The sequence below is a fragment of the Drosophila bipectinata genome, chromosome 2R (genome assembly GCF_030179905.1).
Source record: "Drosophila bipectinata strain 14024-0381.07 chromosome 2R, DbipHiC1v2, whole genome shotgun sequence".
NCBI classification, from domain to species: domain Eukaryota; kingdom Metazoa; phylum Arthropoda; class Insecta; order Diptera; family Drosophilidae; genus Drosophila; species Drosophila bipectinata.
Genome location: NC_091737.1, coordinates 24,633,108 through 24,658,736, shown reverse-complemented (window position 1 = coordinate 24,658,736; position 25,629 = coordinate 24,633,108). Strand labels below are relative to the sequence as shown.

Below are 25,629 nucleotides of genomic sequence, written 5' to 3'. Positions count from 1 at the left end.
CGAAAAATAAAACCAGCAACTGCCAAGTGCTGGAATCGAGCCAGCTTTTTCTGTTTCAACACCTCACATTAAAGCCCAGTGGTGCGAGGCATCCTGTTGTTTTGGCCACTAAAGTATTTACGGTCGATTTTACATCGCCGCTGCTCTCGTGCGGCGAGCAATTTTGCTGAGAGCTTAGTTTATGCCACATAAAAGATCAGGCTCAGCACTTGGCTAATTTGTTGCCGTTGTTCCACAGTTTTATGGCTCAAACGGGCCATTACAGGGCCCTGCAACTTCCACTAACTTGTGAACAGCGGTGTTCCCAAAACAGAAAATAGAGCAACAAATTGCTCAACGCCATTTATGGCTAAACTGAGCTATAAGGGCATTTAAATGTATGTGGTGGCTTTTAAAAATAAACTTGGCATTTAAGGTGTTGAATAATCTATGAGCTTTGATGTTTAATAGCTTTTATTGCCAAATAAATTATATGATAGATTCATAATTGCATTTTAGAAAACTATCAATCGATCTAATGGGAAAATATATGCATATGGCCAGAAGGCTACTTTAAATGGGCTTTAAAAAATGAATAGTTTGCAATCATGTTTGATAAATTAGATGGCAGGTCTCAGATAACTCTTTTTAGCTTAAATATACTCATAAAAAGATATGCTTTTTGGCTTTTCCTCCAATCATTCCCCAGATTTATCTTGTTTTTCCATAAGCTTCTGGGTTATTTCCTTACCGTGTGGCTGGGGTCTCCTTTGGGAGAGCTTGCGCCTCTGCGGAGGCGTCTCCGTTTCACTCAGACGTGGCTCGCTGGTGCAGTAGGAGCGTGTTTCCTGGAGCGTGTGCTGCTGCTGCTGCTGCGCCTTGGTGCGCTGTCGAACCTGCAGAGGACCAAAAAAAAAGAACTTCCATTAGAAATATAACCAGACTATTCAGTGACGACAGTTTAACCCCAGCCCCGTCATCTGTCAAGGCAATCACTTTGATTTATGGACTGCCGCAGGATCTGTCCTTGCCAATTGAGTGAGAAATTAAATTGCATTTCTCGCTTGTAGAGCAATCAAGCCGCCACACAAATCAAATTGCACTTGTTTGTCCTTTGGATCTGGTGGGGCACAAAAAAAAAAAAAACAACACAGCCCCCGCCGCCTCATTGCCAATGCCATAATTTATCGGCCAAGTTGGCACTTGCCACCGGAATCCTGGCCCTTTGCCTGCCACACAGCCCCTTCCAGCAGATCGGAGGCACCTCGAGGGATTTCCGCATAAATGTCAAGGTTAAACGGCTCTCGGCCCTCGGCCCTCGGCCCTCGACTCTGGGCCACTCGAACTGCAATCAGCACCACCGCTTGTCTCAACCGCCACAAAAGTTTTCCAGCTCACGTCCACGTCCACGTCGGAGTCCACGTCCTAGTCCCCGTCCAGCCAATGGCACTGGTGTCCCAAATCCTTCAAGCCATGTCCAAGTGCCTGTCAAGCTGACTGGTCCCCGGGTTTCGCCTCAGATCGTCAAGTAGAAGGACGAAAGGACACAAAGGACGTAAGGACCCCAGGACAAGGGGGCGGAAACCAGCTGACGACGGTTGAGGTGCCGTTGGGGAAAAACTAATTTCAGCACCTGTCCCGGCGATGTAAGCTCCTTGTTCAGTTTCTTTGGTCCAGTGTGTGGGCGGTATTTATAGCCGCATGCAAAACGTCAAACTTTGTTAGCCACTTCCGTTTTCCTTGGCCCACAAACAGAGGCAGTTCTGGTCCTCATTAAGAGGGGGTCATGCAATCAAGTAATATTTTATGCTAGTTTTCAGGTCAAAACAGGTCCATATACATACATGTTTAAATATATTATATTATATTCTTTTTAGAGAACCCCCGATAGCCCGCCACTGCCTCCATATCATCGCTGGCTCATCGCTGGAAAGCGGCACGCCGGAAGCGTTTTCTACGTGGCGTTGGCTGTCAAGTGGCCATGGATTTGGGCCACTATGGGTGTGGGCCAGCCAGCTGGTAAAGCCACCAAATCCGGCCGGACATAAAAAGCGGTGGACTGGGGGGCTGTAGCTGGAAGGGGGAGGTGGCGACTGAGCCATTAGGCGAGCTGTCAGTGTAAACGCTTCTTGTTTATTTAGTGGCCTCTCTTTTGCGCTTTTTACGGTCCTTCAAACACACACACACATAGATACAAACATATATATATATAATATATATACATTATATATATAAACATATATGTATGGATGTATGTACTTGTGTGAGTGCATCTATCCGGGAATTTCATGGGCTCTCGTGACCAGTAATTGCTCTTCTTTCTTGGCCAAATGTTTGCATGGTCTACTTTACGGGCTTAATCAAATATTACGGCTGGACACTCGTATATTCGTACACCCGTACACATCGGAACTGTCCGTCGGATGCAGGGACTTCGGCACGGGATGGATGGACGGACGGATGGTCTCTCGCCTTTACGCTACGGAAATTAATTGCTTCCTGGCTTTAGTTCATTGACCACGGGATGTGCCCCGGGATCTGGCATGGCGGTCTGTCCCCGGCAAAGTCTTCAATTTGTTCCCGCTTAATCCCCAATTAGTCCTTTGGGTCCTGCGCTGATAATTTATTTTCTTAATGTTCTCCGTTTAACTTGGCCACCAGCAAGGATATAACAATGGAGGATTCAGAAAGTTGTCAGTCAGTCAGTAAACAGACATCTTGAATCGTCCTGACCTCTTAATACTATTTTTGCATAACTATTTTATTTGAATTACAAAAACCAAAATACAATTAAAAGTGTTGTGCATAAAGTTTATTTAAAATGAATATTTTATTGGACTAAAATCTGTGCACTTTAAAAGAATATTAATAGTTTTTTAAAAACTTTATAGTCTTTTGTATCATGTATGATAAATAAGTAAATATATCTTGAAAATAAATCTGTAGAGAAGGAATAAATAGCACTACTCTAAAAGATTTAATGTAATGGATTTACAATTTTAATTGGAAAACATGGAAATACTTTCATAAAAGATAGAGATATGCAGCTTTTATCTCTCAGTGCACTTTTTGGCCTAAAAGTTTCATCTGGGAAAATGCAAAATATTTTTGGTTATTTGTGGCTGCTGCCTGTCTGGGCGGAGCGGAGCTATTTGTTGGTTTTTGTCAACTATTTGCCCAGAATACGCCCCAACTTTGGCTCATAGAATTCTAAACAAAACGAAAATAGCATTACAATGTACGTCTATGTATGTCTTTCGGGATATTTTTGCTTTTCCATCTGGCAAGTAAGTGTGTCTGTCTGTTTCAGTGCGAATTCACTGCTCCCCTGGCTGTTGTTCGGCTTCTCATTAAACTTTTGCGTCAGCGGATGAAAAGTAAGTGCCTGCGACTTATCGACATCGACATCAACGTCGTACAGTGAGCACTCAAAGTTTATTTCTTAGCTCCTGTCGATTGTACCGTCCGCGGGCCCCCCTCCGCGGGTTCATAAACAAAAGTCATTTCGCTGTTGCCTTGGCGGGTTGCTTTTTTGTTGTGGCTGTGAACTCATTACGGACCCGCCTTCCGCCCCCCGTAAAGCCACGCCCCTTTTGGTGAGGGTAAGCATGTGTGCCGCTGACTTGGAAACTTTTTCTATATAAATTACCAGCTCGGGGCGCATCGAAAACGATGAGAACGATGCGACATTTTTAGCACGGTGCCGGCGAGCATGATGCGTTGCACGGAGCTTCGTGGCTTTTTGTTGCCTCGTTTGCTTACTAATAACGTCCTCGTCCTTGTCATCATCACCAGCGGAATCAGAAGCATCCGAAGCAGTGGCGGAAAAGCGCGAAAAAGTCAGAAAGGAAAGCTCACTTCGGGGGAGCCGACGTTAGTATACCCTCGCCCTTAGGTGGCAGGATATGTTATAGGATAATGTCGTATGGGATGGATACTTTGAATAGTACTGCAATTGAGTGTGACATTTTTCGAGATGGAGTTATAATACCCTTTGCAAGGGTATAAACAGGGGGATCAGCCAGTAGCAACTACACGGCAGCAGCAGGACTCCATCAGGAGAGCCAGAACGAACCAGATACGCAACGTATGCTGCCACGTGGCTGGTGGGCGCCTTTTGTCTGGCGTCCGCCCATAAAAATTGAATTTGGCCACGTTATAACTCAATTCACACATGGAGCTGGCTGACAGGAATCAGTAAGCCGGAGTTCTGCAAGACTTTCAACATCTCCCACATCCAGACGAGGGACGGAAGGCTAGACGTGAGTGTCGACAAAAAATTACTAAAGAACTGCAGAATTATGGAATTTAAAATTAAATCTTTTAAGGAGGGGGTTTTTTGCTTTAAATGTCAAAATTCCATGGCAGACACTGAGAAACTATTCAATACTCAGGACCTCTGCATTTTTAGCCTATGTGGTCACAATGACAGGCAAAGTGGACATATTGGCGGAGTTGCCACAACTGCTGCACATAATGGCGAGTCACAGCATCATTTCCCGGAGCACCGTCACAGAGAGTATGGCCAAGTTCGCGTTGAACAAGCTGGCCGATTCCGATGCCCATGAGAAGACGGTGCTTCGACTCCTCCTAACCATTGAGGAACACTTTCGAGAGTACTTCGATACCTACAAGAAGGAGGTGGAGCTGCAGCGGATCGCGGCCGAAACCCTGTGGCATCTCATCCAGCGCTACATGATCGCCATGCAAGTGGACACGAGTTGCACATGTCCCCAGATATATGAGATAGAAACGGAGGATGCGATTTTGAACAAATACCATATGCACTATCAGGTATAGGAGCTATAGCGATTTTTAACATTTGGTGATAACTTTTATGTTTAATGAAAGGTTATAGACGGTTCCAATAAAACCCAAAAATGGGCCATTCAGGCTCTGAGGCCCTTCGTCCTGGCCTTTCGACGGGAGTGCGCCAAGGTGAACCTGAATGAGGACACTCCGTTCGTGATGGGCGATGCCTTCCACAAGCCTATAAAGTTTTTCATCGAACTGGTGGATGAGATATTCGACTATTTCTACAGTGCCTACTTGCAACTGGATTGCGGCGCCCGGCTGTTGGACCCTCTGGACATTAAGACCCTGGAGCACTACAAGAACTTGCTGGCACCGAACGAGGACTTTGACGAGTACTTCATGCACAACATGAGCTTCTGCAAGTGCCTCAGGATTCCGCCCAAGTGCATTGAGCAGAAGGTGGACGATTGCCAGCCGAAGAAGGACCTGCTCGACCACTTCAAAAACTTGGCCAAGAAGTCGAGGTGTGCCCAAAGGGTGGCCAAAATGTCAAGCCAACTGCCGGAATCCTGTGCTTCTGCCTCGAAGCCCGACGAGTCAATGGTATTCAGCAGTGTGGTCAGCGAGTTGAGGCTGCGGAATGATCCCGCGGTAGTCTCGAAGACCTCACTGCAGACTGGGGACTCCGCATACCGGCAGATCCACGAACGCTATGTCTCGGACCAATTGCGCCGGGCTCTCAGTCTCTCCAACTACAGGTTGAGGGTCGACTAGGCTTTGGAACACTACTTGTTGCTCAAATACTATTGGTTTTCCCACAACTCCCAATTAAGTCACATTAAATTGTATAATCGTTGAAAGAGAAGTGTATGCATTTTCCCTTTCGACTTAGGTTGAAGTGCGCTTCCTTGATAGCGCTTCAGATTTGAAAAGCACTTCATATTGTGAGAGTCTTAACGTCATAGTTTCAATTTTAGTCCAGTGCTTAACTTACATTTGTAAGTACCATACTGAGGTAAAGCTTATTTTCAAGGGATCTCTGAGAATCTGATGAGAATTGGGGAAGATATAGCCATCACTGTGGACCCTATAGGGGAAAACATCATTTTCCTCATTTTCAAGGGATCCTATCACGAAAAATGGACAAAAAATCGAAAAAATATTTCGTCTCAGGATTTTGATGCAGAATGGTGGCGAATCGATCCAGAAATCGATTAAGGTACTCCGCTTGAGAATCGGATAAGAATTGGGGAAGATATAGCCATCACTGTGGGCCCTATAGGGGAAAACCTCAGTTTCCTCATTTCAAGGGATCCCATCACGAAAAATGGACAAAAAATTGAAAAAATATTTCGTCTCAGGATTTTGATGTAGAATGGTGGAGAATCGTTCCAGAAATCGTTTAAGGTACTCCGCTTGAGAATCGGATAAGAATTGGGGAAGATACAGCCATCACTGTGGGCCCTATAGGGGAAAACCTCAGTTTCCTCATTTCAAGGGATCCCATCACGAAAAATGGACAAAAAATTGAAAAAATATTTCGTCTCAGGATTTTGATGTAGAATGGTGGAGAATCGTTCCACAAATCGTTTAAGGTACTCCGCTTGAGAATCGGATAAGAATTGGGGAAGATACAGCCATCACTGTGGGCCCTATAGGGGAAAACCTCAGTTTCCTCATTTCAAGGGATCCCATCACGAAAAATGGACGAAAAATTAAAAAAAATATTTTGTGTCAGGATTTTGATGCAGAATTGTGGAGAATCGATCCACAAATCGTTTAAGGTACTCCGCTTGAGAATCGGATAAGAATTGGGGAAGATACAGCCATCACTGTGGGCCCTATAGGGGAAAACATCATTTTCCTCATTTTCAAGGGATCCCATCAGGAAAAATGGACAAAAAATCGAAAAAATATTTCGTCTCAGGATTTTGATGTAGAATGGTGGAGAATCGTTCCAGAAATCGTTTAAGGTACTCCGCTTGAGAATCGGATAAGAATTGGGGAAGATACAGCCATCACTGTGGGCCCTATAGGGAAAAACATCATTTTCAAGGGATCCCATCACGAAAAATGGACGAAAAATTAAAAAAATATTTTGTGTCAGGATTTTGATGCAGAATTGTGGAGAATCGATCCACAAATCGTTTAAGGTACTCCGTTTGAGAATCGGATAAGAATTGGGGAAGATACAGCCATCACTGTGGGCCCTATAGGGGAAAACCTCAGTTTCCTCATTTCAAGGGATCCCATCACGAAAAATGGACAAAAAATTGAAAAAATATTTTGTGTCAGGATTTTGATGCAGAATTGTGGAGAATCGATCCACAAATCGTTTAAGGTACTCCGCTTTAGAATCGGATAAGAATTGGGGAAGATACAGCCATCACTGTGGGCCCTATAGGGGAAAACCTCAGTTTCCTCATTTCAAGGGATCCCATCACGAAAAATGGACAAAAAATTGAAAAAATATTTCGTCTCAGGATTTTGATGTAGAATGGTGGAGAATCGTTCCAGAAATCGTTTAAGGTACTCCGCTTGAGAATCGGATAAGAATTGGGGAAGATACAGCCATCACTGTGGGCCCTATAGGGGAAAACCTCAGTTTCCTCATTTCAAGGGATCCCATCACGAAAAATGAACAAAAAATCGAAAAAATATTTCGTATCAGGATTTTGATGTAGAATGGTGGAGAATCGTTCCAGAAATCGTTTAAGGTATTCCGCTTGGGAATCGGATGTATGGCCATCACTGTGGACCCTATAGGCGACTATATCCTATAAGTGGCATATAACTGAACTGTCGGAAATGACCCTACTTTCGTGTTTTGAAAATGGAGAGTTTGAAGTTCCGACATATTTTGTGTCTTGTAATCCGACATACCAAATTTCAATAGGATCGGTCGACTATATCCTATAGTTGCCATGAAATCGGTTTTGTGTTCTAGTAAGGCTTAACTTACTATAAATCCAATAAAATAATCTGTTTCACAAACTAATATAGCAAATGACGTTGCTGTTTATTCTATATTTAATTCGAATGGAAAACGTGCATGTAACGAACACTATAAATAAATAAAACGCGCTGAGAAAGCGGCACAATATGTGAAATATGCAAAGTGACAGGCGAAAGGCAAAAACTGCTAAAATTATATCGCATGACTGCACCGACTGTGGTGTCGTAACAAGCATTACGCATACGACCCGTAATCCGAGCAACTATGGTCTACTTACCGATCGGGCGCCGGAGGTGATGCGAGCGCTTTGGGAGCGGGTGGCCGGCCGGCGGCGACGGTAGCCGGGGGTGCCGCCCTCGGGCGTGGCACTGCCGGAGGCACCCGGCATACTGTGGATGACCGTCTCGATGCTGGCCCCCGTGGCGCAGATGGAGGCACTCCTGGTCTTCTTCTGCATCCGATGATGCATCGGTGAGATGTCGTCCACCATGGCGGGTCAAGTTTTGTTATCCTTTGGGAAATTTCGTGTAACTTGGTCCTGCTCTCCTTTCTCCTTTCCCTCCTCTTTTTTTTTATTTAATTTTTTTTGTGCAAAATGGAATTTTTCGACCAAGTCTAGAGATGTCTAATGTTGTGCATCAAGCAGTTCGTGCTGTGGTTCTAGTTGCTCTACTTGGCAGCTCTCTTGGTTTCTTGCATAATTCATAGTCTGAGCTTTGAGGAGGATGTTGTGTGATTTTGTTAACTTTTCTACTACTTTTTGGGTGCTCTGCAAATAAATTGTGAAAAAGCAAACAAAGAACAAATGCAAATGAAATATATGCTATTTTTTGCTAAAAACTAAATTACAAATTTCTCAAATAATTCAATTCGGTTGGGTGCGGCGAAGTGGCCAATATTTTACAGAAATAACCCAAAAATAATGAATGCGTATGTATTTCTCTACCGAAAAAAGAAAATAAAAGTGAACAGCTACGAAAAGCGAATCTCATCTGCGGGCTACAGAATTGTATTTGTAACAACATGCAACATAATTTGCTGTGTGATTTTTCATTTCATTTTTTTTAGATTTCTTTTCCCATTTTGCCAGTGGGGCCATTAAACATAGAATTCCTCAACACACCGCCAACATCTCACTTTGCGTTTTATTTTTGGACGTGCCTCACGCGTCTCTCTGGGAAACTGGGTCAGCCTGCCATACGAATCCCCATTCGGATGCGGATTCCGATATGGATTTGGATTTGGATTTAATAGTGGACAATCCCAGACTGACAGCGACAAATTGCGGGGAAACATATCCAAAGCCCAGCAAAGATTGTGGCCAGATTCGGTTTGAATTGGATTACATAAAGAAATTTATTCCCCATTTCATAATTCACTCGGCCCACACCCCTTTGTTTACATCGATTGCTGCTTATGATCCCCAAGTGCCCATGAACCACCAGATCTCCGGCATCTAAAAATATAGAATTTCTTTTGGTTCCCCAGTCCTTGCATCACCCTCAGTTTGATCTCAAAAGAACGTATATTTCACCATCTTGATGTAAATAAACGAACGATGGGAATGCTTTGATAAATGTAAACATTTTCTGTTTAAGTTTGGGGGCAGAGCTTACCAAACGAGGCCTTAATTGATCCTATCTAGCGGTTGCAATTCAATTCCCAGGTTGGCCCCAAGCCAGGTCACCCAAAATTGAGTTTTCCAAGCCGTTGGTTGGGATGGAAAACTGAAGAGACCTCCGCCAGCGGGCCAATCAAAATGTTTTTGTAATCCACTTATACTGCCAACAGCGCACTACTTAGGGATGCTTCATTAGTGAGTCCCCGCCTGTCATCGCTAAGCTGCGTAATCGAATTATCCTTTCATCCGCTATTGCACTTAAGTGCATCATGAGACACTTTCCACTCCCCGGCCAAAAAACTTGACGAACTTGCAGTTTTCTGAAGGGCTCTTAAAGCATCCTTCTGAGTAATTAACTCGAGCGACTGATTAAAACATAAATAATTAAAACTTTAAGGATCGCAGCTCCCAGCACCCTTTCCTTTTTAATTATTTTTCTTATTTTTATATTTGAAGAACAAAGGAATCGGGTCAAGTCCCTCTTGAGAGTAAATAATGCAAAAGTCACGAACGAGAAAAAAAATGGGGGGCCCAGAATAAATACATAAACTTGAAAATGTTTCACGTGGCAGCAGCGTATGCGACAGCTGCTTAAAATCTGAAGGAGTTAAGTCAACTGGGCCCGAATGCCACCCTCCCCACCATTTCTTGGCTTAAACATATTTAAAGGGCTGAGCAAACTTTCACTGCGACTTTCCGCTTGATTTGCCAGCGAGAATCCAGCGATGCATTACGAGGACCCCCACCCTCACACACACACCCACACACGGACAAAAAAAGGATAATGAAAGGGAAAAAAAGGAAAAGGGTATCCGGTAGCGTTTTCAGAAATGATTTCAGCTGCTGACCCATTCAGTCGTGCATGAAACTCCAGGCCACATGATGATGATGATTACGAACGAAGTCGACGTCCTGGCCGACGTCCTTTGTCAGCAGCTATTCACCCAGTTTCGTCCTGGAGGAAGGAATCAAGACAACTTGCTGTTGCCTCGCCTTGTTTGCATTCAATTGATGCCGCAGGCTGCTGTTTCTAAAAGTCCCCGGGAGCGTGCACAAGGATGTGTGTCCTCCTAATTGGCCACAGGAATACACAAACACACAGAGCCACACTGATACACCGATACAGATCCTGGCATTCCAGCCTTTAAAGCTCTTGGCTATAGGAGCTGGCCATTAATTTTCATTTTTATGTTCATAGGCATTACCCGGAATTCTGGGCCATATTAGTGGTAGGGTCATTCGGCTTTATGGCTGCGATATGAGGGACCAACCTTATCGGGTGGCCTGTTGCTTGTTATTAACATAAATTTGACGCCGACTCGGATATTTTGGCATCCATTTTTGTTGTTATCATTTATTTATAAACATTTTTTTGCCTGCCAACGCGGCTAATCAGACAGATGATGACAGCTGTGCTCGGTTTCAGGCAACTTAAGCTATCGCCCCAAAAACAAATGCGGCCAAAGAGCCCGCCCGGGAAAAAATCCCCGATAAATTGTCAACTGATACGCGGTATATGTGGTCCGATTTGTTCTGAATGGGCTCTGACTAAGGGGGCTTTATATGGCCTGACACCTGAATGGCCAAAAAAAAAAAAGGTGAACCAATCAAGCTCAGAGTTTCCGAATCTGAAACCGAAATTGATTGAAATGGAAATCATCTTTTTTGTTGTGGGTTTCGGCAAGTTTTTCTATCATTTTTTGAAGATATTAAAAGTTAAATCAATAATACTTAATTTATTCAGAAACCCATCTTCAGAAAGTCTACTACAGATCTTTTAATATTTTCCTTAAATTCTTTTTAAGATCTGTCAGAACATTTAATTAAAAGCTAAGTTCTAAGGAGATATACTCTGTTCTATTAAGATTTCTCGTATTAAATTTTTTTTTTTTGGGAAACATTATATTTAGTCCTCTTTAATGGTGACCCTGGAACCACCCCCCTCTCCCTCCACAATTGTGTAGGAGCCTGTGTTTCCCGGCCTGGCAGCTTGCTTCCTTCACCGACACGGCCAAGTCCTTGTCGTCCTGGTCTGAGCGGGTCCATGTCCATGTTGTTATCCGTGTGGCAGTTCGTGTCGTTGTCAGTGAATGTTCGCAGCGTTTGTTTAATGTTTCCCTTTGAGTCTCATCTCGTTGGCCATTTGTTTATTTTCAGGGCCAACAGGCATACGGAGACATACACTGGCCGGGGAAGCAGGCGCACACCTGTTGCTGTAAAATTAATTTAAATGGGTCGCTCCGTGCCCAGGTACTCCCAAGGGTCAGGGTCAGATTCTGACAACTAGGCTAGATTCTAGATGGTTACTAAACTGCTCATATTTCTGATTACTTTTTTTTGTATCTTTTATTACTTATTATAAGGTTGGCCCCTCCCAGTTTCCCAGCTATTCCTATTTTATTTTTAAACACCATGCGTCTATTCCCAAATGTCTTAGCGATAAGAAACTATTCCTATCGCGTTTTTTGGCACAATACTGATGTGGTGTAGCTCTAAAACTGATTTTCGAAATTTCTTTCAAGAAACATAAATATAATATATAAAAACATAAATAATATAATATAAAACAAGAAAGGAAAGCTAACATCGGGCGGAGCCGAAGTTGATATACCCTTGCAGTTAAAACCGGATATATATCGCAAACATCGGATTTAGGCCGATCCTTATGAAATTTGGTAGGTTGGATTAACTGACCAAAAATAGAATCTGTATTAAATTCCAGCTTTCTATCTTCAAAAACACGAAAGTTGGGTCATTTCCGATCATTCAGTTATATGGCAGCTATAGGATATAGTCGGCCGATCCTTATGAAATTTGGCATGACGTAATGTTTTGCCAAAAATAGCTCTCATGTCAAATTTGAACTAACTCTAACTCTAAAACCACAAAAGTTAAAAGGCAGCTATAGGATATAGTTGGCCGATCCGGGCCGTTCCGACTTATATACTGCGTGCAAGAAGGGTGTGTGCAAAGTTTCAAGACGATAGCTTTAAAACTGAGAGACTAGTTCGCGTAGAAACAGACAGACGGACAGACAGACGGACAGACGGACATGCTCATATCAACTCAGGAGGTGATCCTGATCAAGAATATATATACTTTATAGGGTCGGAGATGTCTTCTTCACTGCGTTGCACACTTTTGACCAAAATTATAATACCCTCTGCAAGGGTATAAAAACATAAATAATATAATATAAAATAAAGTATAGTATGTGACCCTTTTGAGGTCACATGGCTCATGAGGGTGTTTTTCATGACCAATAAAAACTTTTTTCTACGATCACTTGAATCGCTCAGCTTCAGTTGCTAAGATCAGCTTGGGACATACGGTTCAAAAAAAAATTCGGTACCTCTACTAAAAAAACGATTCGCTTATCATGGCTTGGTTGAAGACTTTCCTTAGTCTGACGATACTAGTTGTGTGCAGGGGCGAGGAATCGTCCTGTCGCATATGGTCCGAGCATGAGGCTGTGGTTATATACAGTGAATACGTATTTTGCCAGTGCAATGGTTCCGTCTCAACGAGCAGTGATATTCAATTCGCAGTAAAAGAGTCCTCTATTTCATCTCCAATTGAAATCGTTGACAATTTCACTGCCAAAATAAAAGCAATTCAATTTTTTTGGTCGGATCCTCAACTTTTTTATTGCGGTGTGGATAAGGATAATAAATCATCAGTGGCAGCTGAAAAAATATATCGAATAATCCCACAACTGAAAGTGAGCTCCATTAAGTGTCGATCGTACCACAAAGAAGATGTTGGAAACTGCACCTTAATAGTTTATAAATACCCATACCTGGAGGAATCAAAGTACTTCGTGAGCGCAAACGGGTTGCCCAAAGTTACGTGTGTGGAGTTTCCAAAGTATAATATTGAGTGCAAAAATGTCCCCATAAACCAGAATATTACAATAAACCATTTTAAGATAGAGATGGAAATAATGGGGATCATTCAGAGTCAAGAGAAGACCCTTAATAGGAATGCAATCGTGATTCCAAATTGGAAATTCATGAAAGTGAAATATGAATTCGAAACTGAGGAAAATTTAAATTGTCGCTGCGTCAGAGTTTTATCACAATACAAAGGTCTAGATTGCCAAGTAGAAAGCCATAGGTATAAAGATTGGAATCAGACTTGGCCCACAGATTACCACCATTTCCCAATTCTACCTGACTTTTACACTTGCCTTTCCGAAAATTTGCGTGGCTATAAAAAATTAAAACCTAAAATTTCTTGCCGATTTGGAGTATATGGGTCACCCTGGTCGGAGGAGTACATTTTCAACTGTACGACAGATGCCATTCGGCCTTCAAAGCCCCCACAGATATTACCAAACGGATTTTTTTACGATCCGGATGAAAAGCAGCTATACATATTCTGGTTCCATCTCGATGATAAGTATTGGAATGGACCTAACTTCGGATACGCCGCACAATCGACTGATGGGTAAATTATGAGCTTTAATTGATAGTCGCTTAATAAATGTGTGATTTTACAGAAAAAATGCAACAATAGTTTCCAATACCACGGCACTATTTCGCGGTTGGGAAGCCTCACTCCCCGCCACCATTCACGTTTGGAGTGTAAACTCAGTGGGTCATTCGGAAGGAAGTAGCAGCTTGAAACTGGATAGTTTGACGAATGTTAATCAACAATCGAGGAATCTTCACTACAATGACAAGGAACAGGTCCTCAGATGGGATCCACCCATCGATACAAACAATCTTGTGGGGTACACGGTTTACTGGTGTACAGCCCCCCTAAATATACATCAGATCTGCGATACCAAAGATGATCTAGGCATGGAGGATCTTAGCCTCTCACAGCATCAATATCCATTTCCTAAGTGTATGCACTTCTCCAACATGGCAGTGGCGGTCAGGTATAGTGACAAGATCGGAGGTGGGATGCGGTGGACGGGTTACAAGTGGATTAGTAACAAGACACCCTCTGCCGAGACCCCGGGAGCTGGAATAAGTTACTACTTAGCCCCCATTGGAGTTTCCATCCTTATTGCATTGTGTATTTATGTATACCGAATATGCCGAAAATGTAATGATATCGATGTGGTTCTCTGCGAAGGTCTGTTGCTAGACAGGAATATAAGCCCCCCTACTCCCCAAGCTCCAACCGCGTTTCCTGGATGGGTTTCGCCGGAAACGGTAATGGATATCAACCGGCTAGTGCCGCCGAAGAAAGCTGAAATGGAAAACGAATCGCAAGAGGATTACTCTGGACAAAAACAAGATGTGTCTGACACCTTGGCAGCCACAGGCTCATACAGTCGTGTACAAATTTAGGATTTTAAAAGGCTCCTAAATAAATATTTTAGGATCTATTCGATTCAACCTTAATGTGCCACTATTGGGGGTATTCCAGCAGTATATAAAACTTTCTTGAAAATTTTTTTTCGTATTGTAAATTGATTATATGTTAAATATACTTATATGTATGGTTAATATAATAATAAATATGTGGATCTCGTTGGCCGTTTGCTTGTTTCCACGGCCAACAGTACTTTACAGAGACAGGCAGGCGCACACCTGTTGCTGTAAAATTAATTTGAATGGGTCGCTCGGTGGCCCAGGTACCCCCAAGGATCAAGGTCAGATTCTGACAACTTGATTAGATTCTAGATGGTTACTAAACTGCGATAGGGCTCTAGGCTGCTCTCTATGCTAAAAAGGGTGTTTTCCATTAACGATTTCAGGCATATGATAAAATGACCTTGAAGTAGAACACTAGCACACTGCAATTCTTTAATTTATTCTGTTTAGCTCTGCGCAAGATCACTGCTGGTGTTCAACTGACTCCGCTCTTAATAGTTATGCTCTTAATAGTTAATCCTAACAAAGCCGTCCTAACATTTTAAGATCTTCTGATCTTGTGATATTTTACAATTGATTCTTACATATTACATATTTGACTCAGATACTGTTGGATTTATTTAGAAAAGTTTACATAAGATGTTAGCTTCATTTTCGTTTACCTATCCAATGTTTAATGTTCTGAATACTCCAGATACCTTGATATGGAATTCGTGACAATTGAAAACTTTCAAAATCTTTAATTAAATAGCTATCATTTCTTAAAACTTTGTCTATTACGAATGGACCCTTATGTTTGGGTATTAACTTTCTTGCAAATCCAACAGCACAATCAAAATTTTTAACCAAGGTATAATCACCTACCTTGTATTTTGAACTCTCTTTTTTTTTCTTATTGTATTTTCTTAAGACTTTTGTCTTAATATATCTATATTCTTTACTTTTTGTGCGAATGCAAATAACATTTTGCTCGGAATTAGCGCAATGCTTCTCTGCTTTGTATTGTTTAAATAAAACTCAAAATCTTCAATTGCTGTATCCCAATGCAATCCCTTTTCTGTGTCTGCCAATTTCGCTATCATCGGTCCTATTATTCGATTAATTCTTTCCACCTGCCCATTAGCTTGGGGAGACCCTGTTGTTATTTTTACATGCTTAACATTATACTTTTCGAGAAATTTCTTAAAATCATCCGATGTAAAACAACTGCCACTATCCAAGACTATACAAGTCGGTCTACTATACGATCTAAAATAATCTTTCAATGCTGTAATAACTTCCTTTGTGTTTGTTGTTTTTGTTGCATATAACCTGACATCTATGACAACAATAATATGTTTATTTGACATTCCCTTATCCACTGGGCCGTAGTGATCAATATGTATGATCTCAAATGGTACATTCCCTTATGCTGTAAAAACGCTACACACGTCAAACAATTATTAATGAGTCTAACCACTTTCTCTTTCATATTTGCAAACCAATACGCCCTAACAATTGCATCCATAACCTTATCTCTACCTAAGTGACCTAACTCATTATGATATTTGTACAGTATCTTGTCTTCCATTTCTTCTGGAACATAAAACAACAATTTTCCATCATTTGCTTTCCTATAAATTACTCCATTTCTCATCTCAAACATTTTGTCATCTTCTTTTTCTAACTCCATACTAATTTTCTTTAATTTTTCATTTTTTGCTTGACATTTAACTAAATTGTCTTCAAAACTTACCGTTTCTACTACACATATGTATGTTAGTATTCCTACTTAAAGCATCTACATGTTGCATAACTTTCCCGACTTATGAACTAACTCAAAGTCATACTCGCAATACGAGGGTTAAGTTCTATTCAGTTTAACGTCAAAGTCAACGAATTACAATCAGTAACAATTCTAAACCGTCTACCCTGCACATAAATTCGGAACCTTCGTAGGACATAAATAATGGCGAACGTTTCAAGTTCAAAGCCATGATATTTTGCTTCATCTTTCGTTGTAGCTTGAGAAAATTAAATATAGGTTGCAATTTCTTATCCTCTTTCCTCTGTAACTCAAATACCGCACAAAAACCATGTGCGCGTGCGTCTGTATGTAGTTCAACCTCATCCCTATAATCCATAAAGTATGAACACAATCCAAAAAAGCCCCAATCCTTTGTTGGGGACTGGAAAACCTCTGATGTCTTCAATACCTTTATCATTCGCTTGTATTCATTTACTCGTCACCAATAAGCCTAAGTATGGAACACTCGCTTTTAGAAACTCGCATTTATCCATTCTTAGTTCTAATTTGTTTCTTACTAATCTTTCAAAAACTTCTTTAAGTACACTCAAATGCTCTTCAATTTCTTAACTTTCGATCATTATATCGTCCATGTATATAACCACCTTTCCTTCTCTTATCATGTCTGCAAAAGTCTTATTGATAAATCTTTGAAACACCGCCGGTGCGTTTTTTAAGCGCATTGGCATCCGCATGAATTCGAACTACCCTAGAGGCGTCATAAATGAAGTACATTTAATTGATTATTGTATATTTAATTGATTCATTCTCAACAAAAAATATAGTCTTATAGTCTTATTCTTATAGTCTTATTTACTAATCTGTGCAATAAATAATCGATTAAGGGTAGTGGATAATTACCTTTAATCATTGTCTTATTAAGCTTCCTGTAATCCACACATAATCGCTGTAACTTTTCTCTCTCTGTATAAGCAAACCGTTTCGGAGAACTGCTAAAATGTTTTGAGTCATCCTCTGCTTTATTTCACACCTAACCTCTGGTTCCTTTGGTCTTTGTTTATTAATATAAAAATTTTAATAAATAGCTGTCTACTCTTATAATCCACTTGTTCACCAATTTTGTATTCTACAGATTCAACATTAATATTCATTAGTTCATAGATGGGCACGAAATCTAACGGTCTGAGCGCTAGTAAAATTGCACTGACTTGTTTTGGGAAAAGCGTTATAACTTCAACAATTTTCATAATTTTGTAATGAAATAATTTTTTGGTCTCGTTTTTTTAGGATTAATGAGGCAATATTGATATGTATCAAAAATGATACCATTTTTTAGAAGTTGTACCGAAAAAATGGCGTCAAAATTTAAAAATCGCGCCAAAAATTCAAAAATAGAATTTTCTCGTGTAAAAATTGGATCCTGTTTGTTTTGATTAATAACAAGAAAGGAAAACTAACTTCGGGCGGAGCCGAAGTTTATATACCCTTGCAGTTAAAACCGGATATATATCGCAAACATCGGATATAGTTGGCCGATCCTTATCTGAATAGGAATATATAATCCAATTTATTACAATACAAAATCTAAAAAAAGTCCCAAACTTCTATCTTCGAAAATACGAAAGTTGATATTTCTACCAAATACCATTTCCGATCGTTCAGTTATATGGCAGCTATGAGATATAGTCGGCCGATCCTAATGAAATTTGGTAGGTTGGATTAACTGACCAAAAATAGAATCTGTATTAAATTCCAGCTTTCTATCTTCAAAAACACGAAAGTTGGGTCATTTCCGATCGTTCAGTTATATGGCAGCTATAGGATATAGTCGGCCGATCCTTATGAAATTTGGTATGACGTAATGTTTTGCCAAAAATAGCTCTCATGTCAAATTTGCACTCTCTAACTCTAAAAACACAAAAGTTATACCATTTCCGATCAATTATATGGCAGCTATAAGATATAGTCGGCCGAAAGCGGGCCGTTCCGACTTATATACTGCGTGCAAAGGAAAGAAGGGTGTGTGCAAAGTTTCAAGACGATAGCTTTAAAACTGAGAGACTAGTTCGCGTAGAAACAGACAGACGGACAGACAGACGGACAGACAGACGGACAGACGGACGGAACGGCCCGGATCGGCCGACTATATCCTATAGCTGCCATATAACTGATTGATCGGAAATGGTATAACTTTGGTGTTTTTAAAGTTAGAGAGTTCAAATTTTAGGTGAGAGCTATTTTTGGCAAAATAATACGACATGCTAAATTTCGTAAGGATCGGCCGACTATATCCTATAGCTGCCATACAACTGAACGATCGGAAATGACCCAACTTTAACCCAACTCGTTTTTTTTAAGATAGAAAGCTGGAACTTGGTACAGATTATATATTTGGTCAGTTGATCCGACCTACCAAATTTCATTAGGATCGGCCGACTATATCCTATAGCTGCCATATAACTGAACGATCGGAAATGGTACTTGGTAGAAATATCAACTTTCGTATTTTTGAAGATAGAAGTTTGGGACTTTTTTTAGATTTTGTATTGTAAAAAATTGGATTACATATTCCTATTGCCATAAGGATCGGCCAACTATATCTGATGTTTGCGATATATATCCGGTTTTAACTGCAAGGGTATATAAACTTCGGCTCCGCCCGAAGTTAGCTTTCCTTTCTTGTTCTAAATAAATCAAGATATTGATGGTGTTAGAAATATTTCAAACACGGTTTTGTACTATATGGATGGACATAATAATTGGACATAATAAACTATTCCTACTAGGTCTCTTCAAAAGTTCCTCCAATTTTTTTTTTTGTTCTTTAATTTGTTCTGTTTACTGAGAGAGAGAGAGAACCAACCCCGAAAACAAGCAGAAACACCAACTATACTAATGCTTACACTGATGTAATGTTATGCTATACAATAGTTAATATATGTATACAATAAGTAGCAATCCTGCTACACAATAGAAATTTTTTTCTACGATCACTTGATTTACTCAGCTTCAGTTGCTAAGATCAGCTTGGGACATACGGTTCAAAAAAAAATTCGGTACCTCTACTAAAAAAAAAGGATCTGCTTATCATGGCTTGGTTGAAGACTTTCCTTAGTCTGACGATACTAGTTGTATGCAGGGGCGAGGAATCGTCCTGTCGCATATGGTCCGAGCATGAGGCTGTGGTTATATACAGTGAATACGTATTTTGCCAGTGCAATGGTTCCGTCTCAACGAGCAGTGATATTCAATTCGCAGTAAAAGAGTCCTCTATTTCATCTCCAATTGAAATCGTTGACAATTTCACTGCCAAAATAAAAGCAATTCAATTTTTTTGGTCGGATCCTCAACTTTTTTATTGCGGTGTGGATAAGGATAATAAATCATCAGTGGCAGCAGAAAAAATATATCGAATAATCCCAAAACTGAAAGTGAGCTCTATTAAGTGTCGATCGTACCACAAAGAAAATGTTGGAAACTGCACCTTAATAGTTTATAAATACCCATACCTGGAGAAATCAAAGTACTTCGTGAGCGCAAACGGGTTGCCCAAAGTTACGTGTGTGGAGTTTCCAAAGTATAATATTGAGTGCAAAAATGTTCCCATAAACCAGAATATTACAACAAACCGTTTTAAGATAGAAATGGAAATAATGGGGATCATTCAAAATCTAGAGATTACCATTAATTTGCACGAAATCCTTATTCCAAATTGGAAATTCATGAAAGTGAAATATCAATTCGATACTGAGGAAAATTTAAATTGTCGCTGCGTTAAAGTTTTATCACAATATGAAAGTCTAGATTGCCAAGTAGAAAGCCATAGGTATAAAGATTGGAATCAGACTTGGCACACAGATTACCACCATTTCCCAATTGCACCAGGCTTTTACACTTGCCTTTCCGAAAATTTGCGTGGTTATAAAAAATTAAAACCTAAAATTTCTTGCCGATTTGGAGTATATGGGTCACCCTGGTCGGAGGAGTACATTTTCAACTGTACGACAGATGCCATTCGGCCTTCAAAGCCCCCACAGATATTACCAAACGGATTTTTTTACGATCCGGATGAAAAGCAGCTATACATATTCTGGTTTCATCTCGATGATAAGTATTGGAATGGACCTAACTTCGGATACGCCGCACAATCGACTGATGGGTAAATTATGAGCTTTAATTGATAGTCGGTTAATAAATGTGTGATTTTACAGAAAAAATGCAACAATAGTTTCCAATACCACGGCACTATTTCGCGGTTGGGAAGCCTCACTCCCCGCCACCATTCACGTTTGGAGTGAAAACTCAATAGGTCTTTCGGAAGGAAGTAGCAGCTTGAAACTGGATAGTTTGGCGAATGTAAATCAACAATCGAGGAATCTTCACTACAATGACAAGGAACAGGTCCTCAGATGGGATCCACCCATCGATACAAACAATCTTGTGGGGTACACTGTCTACTGGTGCACCGCCTCTCTAAATATTTCACAGATCTGCGATGAAAAGAATGACCTAAGCATGAAGAATCTCAGCATCTCTCAGCATCAATATCCATTTTCTATGTCTATGAACTTCTCCAACATGGCAGTGGCGGTCAGGTATAGTGACAAGATCGGAGGTGGGATGCGGTGGACGGGTTACAAGTGGATTAGAAACAAGACACCCTCTGCCGACACCAAGGGAGCTGGAATAAGTTACTACTTAGCCCCCATTGGAGTTTCCATCCTAATTGCATTGTGTATTTATGTATACCGAATATGCCGAAAATGTAATGATATCGAAGTGGTCCTCTGCGAAGGTCTGTTGCTAGACAGAGATATAAGCCCCCCTCCTCCCCAAGCTCCAACCGTGTTTCCCGGATGGGTTTCGCCGGAAACGGTAATGGATATCAACCGGCTAGTGCCGCCGAAGAAAGCTGAAATGGAAAACGAATCGCAAGAGGATGGCTCTGGACAAAAACAAGATGTGTCTGACACCTGGACAGCCACAGGCTCATACAGTCGTGTTGACACTTAGGATTTTGGAAGGCTTCTTAATAAATATTTTAGGATCTATTCGTTTCAACTTCAATGTGCCAGTACTGGGTATATTCCAGCCGTAAATACAAATTCCTTCAAAACTCTTTTTTTCGTACTGTACTCACATGTTTAATAGAGATTTGCAGAGTTGGAGTTTATGGTATATAAATATGTGGAACTAATTGGCCATTTGCTTGTTTCCACGGCCAACTGTCCCTTACAGAGACAGGCACACTAGACCAGAATAGCAGGCGCACACCTGTTGCTGTAAAATTTATATGAATAGGTCACCCGGTGGCCCAGGTTGTCTTAAAGGTCAGGGTTAGATGCCCATTTCTCCCTCAATCACTTATGCTCATTATTTAAGTTGATTTGTAATATTACACTTCAGAAGAGGGTAAAGTAAAAATTATGTACAGTGAAGACTCAAGTAGAATTTCTTTGGTAATAAATATTATTATTCCTCATGTTTGGTCTCTGCACTTTCCCTCAGATTTCATCTGGGCTTGAGCATAGCTCCATCATTATTATGTTCATCTGGCAGCAACAATCCGTGCAGCTTGTCGTCTCAAATGAGCTAAATAAGAACAAAAAACTTTATATTGCGCATACGCCACGTTGTCGCTGGCTGGGGGATGGCTGACTGGCTGCCTGGCTTCTCTGGCTCTAATGGGACAACATTTTATGTAGCAAATATGAAATTAGCCCGACGAGTTATTTCATTTTGCTCTCTGCTCGGCAGAGGAAAACAAATTTGAATGATTAAATAAATTATCTTGCATTTTGGATCCGACTGTGGGGACAAAAGCGTGCGAAGAATTTTTATGGTTGAGAGGAAAACAAAAAATACATTTTGAAAACCATGATGAAATTACTTCCACGAAGAGGAGATCATCAACCTAGAGGTATGTATATAATTTATTTGTTTTTAGTTGACCAATCACTTGACACTGGCCGTGGATTTTCCATCTTTTTGACATTAATTTATGCTCGAGAATAGGTATATGCTTAGCATTTGGCTCCCCGAAGACGGGTAGACTTTGACTTTCGTGCCCAATGTTCAATAAATCGATAAGGACTCTCAATGTGTGTTATATATAAACAAGGATTGCAGCAGCAAATAAAAGGCAATCGGCGAGAATGAGGAAAATCTGTTTAGAAATGTATTTTTCTCGAAAGATTTTCCAAATCGTTGGACAGAATCGGGCTCAAGGCCAGATTATGGCGCTTAATGTTCTGTCTCTTCTGGGCCCAATCTGGTCTCTCCCTCACACCCACACAACCCCTCACAATCACACACACTGATACACCAAAACGATGTCTGTTTAGTTTAAACTTCACGTCCTTTACGGTGATTATGACACATGAGCGGGGGTCGTGGGTGAATCCAGAGTGTGTGCAAATACTTGGCGGGGGCGTGCTTGGCTGAGAGTGTGTGTAGGAGGGTGTGCCTATTCCACCTTTGGCTGCTGAAGCTGTTTACTTCAAGTGGTAGTCTTCGGGGGCCGCGCAATTGCTTGTTATTCCCAATTTAGATTCAAATCAAGCCCAGGCCCAGGCCCAGATGTTTACACAAAAATTCACTTCATTTAGTTTGTGACAGGATAAATAAGGACCTTCTCGCTTTGATGTATTTAAGCGGTGTGTGTGGTGCGTGTGTGTGTCATAATTAACTGTCCCGGAATGTCTTTGGTATTTGTTGAATGGCAATTTGGCCGGAAAACAAATTGAGGAAATTTACGAGGATTTCCCTTTGTCCCTTTCCATAATTGCCTTGCCAGTTTCAGCTCACATGCTTTGTTCGATTTTATTGGGGGGAATCGGCATTCCATGATGTCCTTTGTTTTTTAACCAAAGCTCTCATTCAAAAGGACATTGAATGGAAGATCGTGGTGAGCCAATCGAGGCAGAAGATGTACATCTTCAAGATTGTTTTAAAAATTGAAATTAAATGGGCCACAATATTAAACCAACTATGTTTCCCCTCAAGGATTTGACTTCCTCTTACTATCAGATTTTCTTAATGCCATTCAGTTTGTCAGGACATCTCTGACCCGGACGGCTGCAATTACTTCCCCTCCGGCAGAGATCAATGGCGTGAGAGATTCTGCAAAAAAAAGGATACTCAATGTCCTGCCACTGCCGCCAGTAAAATGCAGGAAAAGTTGAGGATATAAAGTTGAGACAGTGGGGGGGAATTTATTCGCATTTGAACTGCTTTTTGTTTGTTGTTTGCTTGGCTGGCTGGGCTGGGATTTTTATTTTTGGTTGCTCCGAGCATTCTAAGTGTGTGCATAAATATTTTTGTTAGTTTTGTCTGCCCGGGGGTGGACAGGAGAGGAGGCAACCCCACTCCAGCCACTCAACTCCACTTTGCTTCCCAATCGTCACTGCCAGAGGAGCTAGTCACGTTTTCCTTGCTCAACTTAAATGGGAGTTTTCTAAGCCACACTGAGAGAATAACTCTTTGAACATTATGACATCTGACATTAAGCTTGGTCATCTGAGCCCCAAGCAGTACACCCCTTTTTTCTCTAAGTGCAGCAACAGAGACAAGGGGCCGCCTGTCATGTTCAACTCGACCCCGGGCGGACAAAGAGTCCTAACAGCAATGACAGCGGGTGACAACGTTTTTGGGGGGTTAAGTGCCAGGACATGGTGCCAGGCGGGGTGGCCTAAAGGAAACACACAATGCCGCGACCTAGCCAAAAAAAAAAAAAACAAACAAACCCGGCTCAACCTTCTGACATATGCGAGCCACATGGCCACGGGTATTTGGCTCCGGTGTTCCAGAATGCCGGGATGCCAGGTGCAGGTGCAGGTGGAGGTGGAAAAGTAGGAAAAGGACGCTTTGTCTCCGCAGTGAGTGCTCCATGTGCCAGAGAGTGCAGCTTTTAATTGAATTTGGAAATTCGGGCCCGAGCCCCGAGACCAGAGGCCAGAGTCCAATCTGGCCAATCCACTTGGCCTAAGAGCAGGCTACGAATTTGGTTATGACCCGGTGAAGGAGTCCTTCACTTAACAATTAGTGGTGCTCGCTTCTATAGCTACTCTGCCCCAAACTCTAATGGAATTAGTTGATAATTTGATTTCCCATAAAAGCAATCCCCAGTCTTCCAAGGCATTCATGTATGTGTGGGCGGGAACAAAGAGGCGTGGCCAGGATGTCGCGTGCCATCGAAGCCGTCGGGCATTTTAGTTTAATTGGCTTGAAGCGAACTGCAGGAGCAGCAGCAACAGCCACGTCCCATATCCGCCATCCTAGTTCGTTGGGAAATCAGTGAATTGAAATCCGAATGCCGCACTGCAGTTACATTTATTTGTTCCCCGCCCCAGCGCCCACCGTGGGTGGCCATTGTGGTCGAGCAAGGATGCCGCGTCAGTGTGTTTGGGTGGATGTCCTGTTTAGGCTTGGGATCTCGGGGGAATTGGCCTGGCGATTTGTATCGCTAATGATTCCCGGCAATGACTGTCTCCCTTTGTTCTGGCCTGTTTTTTGCTTATTTTTTCTGATTGCAAGTGAACCGCAATTTAATGTTATCTGATCCCTGGCTCTATATGTGCGGTCATTTCGCCAATGTAATCTATTTCGTTTCTATTAAGATTAATGGTTGGATAGTGTTATTAGCCAGAACTTCAAAAAAAAAAAGAGTCGAGTTCAATAAACTTTAGAACAAAGGCGAATTTTTTAGTTTAATAAATTATATATCCCTCCAAACCCAAGCTCAAAACCCCCCATTTTCGGAACTCTCTTTTTAGGTTCTCCTCTTTCTTGAAATTTATTTCACCATTCAAAGGACCAAAGGACTCTGCTGTCCTCAAGGGGGTTTTACAGCTCGCTTATCGGGCCCATTGTCGAGCTGCTCCACCCGTGACTTTTGATTAAATTGTATTTTATTTTATATGTTCTTGCATTCCCGGGTGCAATTCGTTAGCCATTTATCTTTTGGTACACTGCCCGAATTGAATGTTATTTGGCAATTTCGCATTGTGTGTGTTTTCCAGCACCACCGCATCGCCGCACTGCGAATGCTTTATGGCACCCCGAAGAATTCGCTGCCAAAATAATCCATTTCCGAAAAGGAGGCCATTCTAAAGGCGGCCGGTCCATAAACTCACGGAGCCTGCCGCTGAATATTTTATGCACAGCCCGGCCCACCAGGCGTATGAGTGATTTTTGCTTCGCTTTTTTTTTTACGATTTCACCGATTATCCTGTTTCTGTTC

At 41.4% G+C, this 25,629-nt stretch overlaps 2 protein-coding genes across 4 annotated transcripts in view; one reads left to right on the top strand and one right to left on the bottom strand.

Annotated features, from left to right (window-relative positions):
* The window catches only part of Rgk3 (Rad, Gem/Kir family member 3), a 40,241-nt gene that overhangs the window by 13,987 nt on the left and 625 nt on the right, over positions 1-25,629 (bottom strand). For 2 of the 3 annotated variants that reach the window (XM_017231811.3, XM_017231812.3), the window contains exons 2-3: positions 7,968-8,459; positions 731-875 (exon numbers count right to left, since the gene is read on the bottom strand). In XM_017231811.3, coding sequence (XP_017087300.2) covers positions 731-875; positions 7,968-8,180 — 358 coding nt within the window. In that variant the 5' untranslated portion in view covers positions 8,181-8,459. The remainder of the gene's footprint in view (positions 1-730; positions 876-7,967; positions 8,460-25,629) is intronic. The other variant, XM_070278933.1, reaches the window with a different exon arrangement.
* On the top strand, positions 4,324-5,599 carry LOC108118881 (uncharacterized). The gene is made up of 2 exons (XM_017231814.3): positions 4,324-4,773; positions 4,831-5,599. The coding sequence occupies exons 1-2, from the start codon at positions 4,405-4,407 to the stop codon at positions 5,506-5,508; spliced, it is 1,047 nt and encodes a 348-aa protein (XP_017087303.2). The 5' UTR covers positions 4,324-4,404; the 3' UTR covers positions 5,509-5,599.

Excerpts from the sequence above, each read along its gene's own strand:
- LOC108118881 (XM_017231814.3), top strand. The coding sequence starts at position 4,405 with ATGACAGGCAAAGTGGACATATTGGCGGAGTTGCCACAACTGCTGCAC. Across the intron at positions 4,774-4,830 it reads AATACCATATGCACTATCAG|GTTATAGACGGTTCCAATAA; the intron begins GTATAGGAGCTA and ends GTTTAATGAAAG.